General features: G+C 40.7%; 1 protein-coding gene across 2 annotated transcripts in view; it reads left to right on the top strand.

Annotated features, from left to right (window-relative positions):
- The window catches only part of DHX35 (DEAH-box helicase 35), a 31,180-nt gene extending 25,506 nt beyond the window's left edge, over positions 1-5,674 (top strand). Inside the window, exons 20-22 of one of the 2 annotated variants that reach the window (XM_086760905.1) lie at positions 342-413; positions 2,763-2,901; positions 3,914-5,674. In XM_086760905.1, the coding sequence (XP_086617031.1) occupies positions 342-413; positions 2,763-2,901; positions 3,914-3,958 (256 nt within the window). In that variant the 3' untranslated portion in view covers positions 3,959-5,674. The remainder of the gene's footprint in view (positions 1-341; positions 414-2,762; positions 2,902-3,913) is intronic. The other variant, XM_086760906.1, reaches the window with a different exon arrangement.
- Positions 5,675-6,000: the final 326 nt, after the last annotated feature.

Genomic DNA, 6,000 nt, shown 5'->3' on the forward strand with positions numbered 1-6,000 from the left:
CTGCTTCAATGTTTATCTCTTCTCTCTCGAAAATATAAATAGTAATTAGTTTGTGTTAATATAAGCAGTGTCTCTGTTGTAGCACTCCCAGTGCACTGAATAAAAGCCTGAAACACTGCTTTTTCATTTAATGTAGATAGAGCTCTTTTAGAACGTTAAGTTATCAGTTGTTCCTTTGGCCGGGATTTAAGCCTGGTTTCATCTGTTCATTAAATGCAAATGTTTTTAACTTGCTCCAGCTCTTTCATAGTTGCCTTTTATTAACATTCTTACTGGAGATGAAAGGAACCAAATGTTAAACAATAAATAGACACAGTCTGAAGTAGTATCTTGCTTTCAAGGACTATCCGTGATGACCATGAGCTTCATATCCATCCCACTTCAGTGCTGTACGCAGAGAAACCTCCACGATGGTAAGTTAAGGCTGCTTTCACTTGTTTGGTGATCTCTGTAAGACATTCCCAGCATCCTGACATATTTTTGTGAATGGCTTTTCTCCATCAGTGGAGGAATAGATGCAAAAGGTCATGGTTCCCACAGAGAGAATTCAATTGGTATTTCCTTTGCGACTTCTCATAGGCAGTATCCAAAAAATAAATCAGGAAAATAGAGTGACATTTAACCATCACGAAAACCTGCAGAGGCTGGAATGCAGAGTCAGGTGACCCTTTTTTAATGGGCACCGTATCTGGCACTGCAAACTGCTGTTCAAGTAATCTATGTACTTGGATAGAACTAGGTTTAATTTATTTTAAACCTATTAAGGAAATACCGTGTCAAACAGGTGCTGCAGTAATTGCAAGTGGCTTGCTAGGAGAAGACATACATGTGAAATGCATGATGCAGAAGTTGTGGCTGTCCAGCAGATTGAGGGAAGAAATAGCTGTACTTTTGTATTAGCTGGGATATTACAATCCCATTTGTATGTCAGAGATGCTCAGAAAACAAATAGAAATGTGTTTAAGTATCAGGTGGGCACAATCCACCTGAAGTACTTGGACTCTTGTCCTTCTTTGCCTGTTGCTGAGACTTGGAAGGATAAACCTGGCCAGCGTTGTCTGTTATCTCTGAATTGGGCTCCTACACCTGGTGCGTAGGGTTTGCAGAAGTGTAACTCGTTGGAACTTGGCCTCCAGTTATATTGACTCACAAAATAATCATGAGTCCAGTTCACTGTACCAATTCTTCAGGGCTGAGTTGAGCAGAGTGTAGCTAAAGTAATTTTTGCCGCTGAAACCAGCTGGGTTGTTTTGCCAGTTTTTTTGACCTCCTGTCACTGCTATTAAAAACAAAACACAATTTGGTTGAGATAGTAAAAATCATACTTTGCAGATATATCTACTGTAAGCTAGAAAATTTCAGAAGTAACATACTGAAAGAGATTGGGTTAGGGGAGAGTGACAGACAGTAAGAAGAATAAATTGAGAATAAATTAGTCTGGAAAGAAAGTCTAGTGGTAGGAGAGTACTGGGAGAATTCTTTGCTCTAGCACACACCTCCTCCAGGGCTCAGCTTTTAGATGATGAGCCCTCAGCGTGGAACTCCCATCCCAGCCTTGGGCACTTCCAGACATCTGGAAAAGCAGAACAGTAGCTGAAAGTCCTAACTGGCAAAACCTGAAGACTGCTCTTTGCTTCACAGCCTGTTTGCTGTTGGTGGCAGCGGTATTGCTGGAGTTCTGGGGAATACTGATTCTGGGCTTAAATCTCTTTTTGGACCCCTGCATTGCAGATCAGGCACAGAGCTGTGTTCCAAGGCCACATGGTATTGCCACAGCCAGCCTAAAGATGCAGCTGGCTCATGGCATCCTGTAAGGCAGGAGTTTAACTTACTTAGGAACCCTAATTTCAGTGGTACTGCTGCTTGGGCACTCATGCTATACTGAAGCCTTCTAAATTCCCTGTTACAGGTGTATAGAAAATGTGTTGTCACTCTTGTTTATTTTCCTCAGATTATTCTTGAGTTGTATTAGTGTGTCTCAGGCTGCATTTGGCGAAGAGCATTTTGGACTCTCTCCTCTTTGCTTTTGAGAGCAAAATACCAGTTAATGAGAGACCACAAACCTTGTGGGTTTGCTCGACTGTGTGTAGAAGGCAGATAATGACTTAGGGTCTTGGTGACTGACCCTTCAGCGCGTGGGTTTGTGCTTCCTTGGTAAAAATGACTTTCCCTACTGAAGGGTGACTTCAGAAGTAGGTTGCCCATGTTGGCGACCTGTTCATGCTGGCGGTGGAGATTGAGTCCACATGGCTGTTTGTTTCTACATCTCTTATCAGGAGATGTTCTGGCAGTAGTTAACACTGATTTCTTCCTCTAATCCTTATCTTGTGTGTCTGCAGACAAGCACTAGCGATAGTCATGCTGTGATTTGCCCTACTTGTTGTGGGTTCAGGCTTTTGGTGCTTTTGACACCCTTCCTCATGATATCACAGAGTAACTAACATTCTGTCTTCCAGAGCATCTGTTATGAGTCCCTCTTGACCCCATTATAAGAAATACTTTTTTTTTTTATGCATTGCATCCATATGTCCTGGTAGTGTTTGAAGGTGTTTTTAGCAGCAGTCTAACTCTTATCTTAATGCGGAGTGCTCTGAACAACCAGAGGGAAAGAGGTAAGAAGCTGCATTGTAACTTAAATAATTTCTTGTCACTCTTTAAATACTGCCTCTGGCAGCATGTATGTGAAGCTGTCTAAGTACGCTGTTAGTCGTCTCTATCCCTCATTGTTTTATAACAAACACTTTTTTTTTCCTTTCTCCTAGGGTAGTCTATAATGAAGTCATACAGACTGCTAAATACTACATGAGAGACGTGACTGCCGTTGAATCTGCCTGGCTCTTGGAACTGGCGCCTCATTTTTACCAGCAAGGAACGGTACGGAATCGGCATAAAGCCCAAACGGTACCACTGCTGTATTAGCAGCTCTTGTATCTGAACTTTTACGTGTTTATGTTTTGTGGTTGTCTGTTTAATGGTACAAAAATGAATTTGGTTTTGTTCATTGTAGTAGTTTTAATATCAAGGAGGAGGATAATAAATTGATGCATGAAAGCTTTTTCCCTATTATCCAGCCAGCAGACCTGATCTCAAAGTTACAAAACAGTGTGTCACTCTGGTAAATGAAGCCTTCAATGTTTTTACACTTAAACGTAGGCACTTGGAAGCACTTCTCTGAGCAGCTCTATAGCTAGGCAGTGGTCATACTTTGCACAAGAATTTTAGAGGAGTCTTTGCATGCTTTGCAAGTGTTTGTGCAAGTCCTGAGGTGGTTTTTTTTTTTTGAGCGCTGATTATATTTACTACAGCTCTGCTCTGTTCAGACTTGAAATGGCAAAGAACAGCTGCTATTTGTGTAAACCTTATTGCAAATTCTGTTGTATGTGATATACATACCTTCTCTTTAGCTTTTAATAGTTGCCAGCATCCTTTACCAACTCTATCCCATGTGAATCCATCAATCTAGCCTTATTCACTGGTCATTCAGAGGACTGGATTGGTATCAAATATTATCTAAATGTTAGTTATGCTGGAGCAGTTGAATGTAAATACTGTACAGGCCAGATAACCAAATTGGTCTTGCATGTGAATCTCCCATAGGAGACTGCTAACTATTTTTACACTCTGGCAACTTGCTTCCAATGGGAAACTCTTCCTATGCTTGCAGGTAGTACAGAAGTAGTGGATGATGATATTTTATACCAAGCCAGACTGTCACTTTGGGATACATGTGGTTTTTTTTATTTCATAGGTTTATTTTAGCTACAGCAGTAACAAGCAGAGCTTGGGAAATGTGAGCTTTGATATTTGTATAATAACTTATTTAATTTGGGATTAAAAACTGAAAGCATCCTAGTTGAACTTTTTTCTAATTGTGGTACATATGCTAAGCAGTGTTTCTTTTCTTTTCTTTCAGCATCTTTCCTTGAAAGCAAAAAGAGTTAAAGTGGATGACCACTGATTTCACATGACTTAAATCTTGTGCCATCAGATGCAGAACCTACCAGTGATTTCAAGCTGACTAGAGTCCATTAAGCAGTCAGTTCATTAGCAATTTGATCGTACATCCACTTAAATGTTTAAATGCCTGCCAGGGTCTGTAGGGGTTTATGCATGACCAGTACATTGTAAACCTGTGTAGAGCTTGCATTGTGGACATTTTATTCTTTGCCTACTTGACCACTGTTGTTAATCTGGGCATGTTGCTCCTTTTAAATAGATAGAAAAAAAAAAAATTTAAAAAGTAAGAGGACATACAGGACCATAGAAAACTGAAACCTTCAAGAGGGAAACTGGTTTTCTGGAGTGGTATGGCTGCCTTATGAGAGTGGGGAATAGGGTACCCTGCCTCCCATTACCTAGAGCACTGTGACAACTACCGGCCAAACTGAGACTGACTCCTGGCAGCAGGAGCTCAGCACAATGAGCTAGCCCTTGGAATGCAAGGGACTGCCATGGAAACGCTGATTCCATGTTGGACCATCCTGAACTGGTGCAGCTTGTGCTCCCAAGCAGTAGAAGTCTCCTGCCTGAGCCAGCTACCCCTGGCTCCCTATGCTGTAACAGTTCTGTTGTAGGTAGCGTATTAAAATGGCTTGTTTCCGTACGTGAGAGCTGCTGTTTGGGGAGGGGGAGGAAGAGTAGCTCAGTATTTTTAAGAAGAATTAATTTTTTTACTCAATCAAGGGACTATTCTCAAATTCAGAGATGGGGCTTTGATTTTTTTTTTTTTTTTTTTTTTTTTTTTCCTAACAAGGGAAGAGATGTTAACCTCCCACCGCTTGGAAATAGCAGAACATTTCAGCAGAGGTGTATCATGGAACACTGGTTTTTAGTCTGTCATTCAGTAAAGATGAAAATGTTCTGTGCTTTCCTATAAGGAACACAGTCCTATATATTTCTTTTATTAAGAATCTGTTCTTTGCTGCTTGAGACTCTTCATGTATTACTGTCAGAGAAGGATGCTCTGAACAGTTGCTGCTTTAATCAGGACTCCATGGCTACTTTTCAGTAAGGAACTGTTCCTTTTCATGTTTTAACAAGATAGCTTGGGTACTTGTATTTATTTTTTCCAACGTTATTGATATTTATTTTATAAACACGTTGTTGAAAGTTTTATTTTTGTAAGGCAACTGATTTGATGAATGTGGTTTTGGCATGTTAACTATAATTTTGTTTTCTTTTTAAAAAAAAAAAAAAAGAATGTAAATAGGCAAACATTTCTACGTAGAACAAATGCCTTCCTCATCACAGGACTGCCTTGAAAACTTTGAGAGCTTCTTTACCTTCTCCCTTCCAAACACCTGCAGAGAGAACATGTTCTGTCATGTGCAGTGTGTGGTCTACTCAGTGTCTATGTACTGACTGCCAGCACAAAAAGGTGTACCAGTCTCCATGTATGGCACCGGCAGCATGACAAACCATGTCACCTTCCTTGTTTTCCCTGTGAACGTCCCCTTTGTATGACTCTCCCTCTTAGAGTGGAAGCTCTTCGGGGCAGGGACTGTCTCCTAGCCCAAGCTGAGAGCGGTGTTGGCACTTACTACAAAGATTGAATTCGCAGGTTTTTTTTCTCTTAAAGGATCGGAGAAAGAACTGAATATGAAGACTTGTGAAATGTCCGTGTCTCTCTGTCCTCTGGAAGTATTCTTAAGAAAAATAAAACCATTGAATCAAAGAGGCTTGAGAATGCATCACTTCGGCCGGAGTGGTGGATGATTTCCCAGCGCACTGGGTGGTTGTACTGTCCTGGTCTGGATTGTGATGTGCTGTGAGTGGATGGCCACTTCATTTGACAGTTCTGAGAATTTCTAGTGTTCTGGAGAACTCTTTTCTCCGGATGTTTTTGGTTTTTTTTTTTTTTTTTTTTGGGTTTTTTTTTTTTTTTTCTTTACCTGGCTGTACAGCTGCAAAATTTTCTCTTGGAATGATTGTGACTCCTGCTGAGTTCAGAACCCGGGGTTGTACAAGGTTTGTAACATGCTGCAAGCAACTGTACTTTTG

This window comes from Chlamydotis macqueenii, chromosome 16, assembly GCF_036417535.1.
Source record: "Chlamydotis macqueenii isolate bChlMac1 chromosome 16, bChlMac1.mat, whole genome shotgun sequence".
Taxonomy (NCBI): domain Eukaryota; kingdom Metazoa; phylum Chordata; class Aves; order Otidiformes; family Otididae; genus Chlamydotis; species Chlamydotis macqueenii.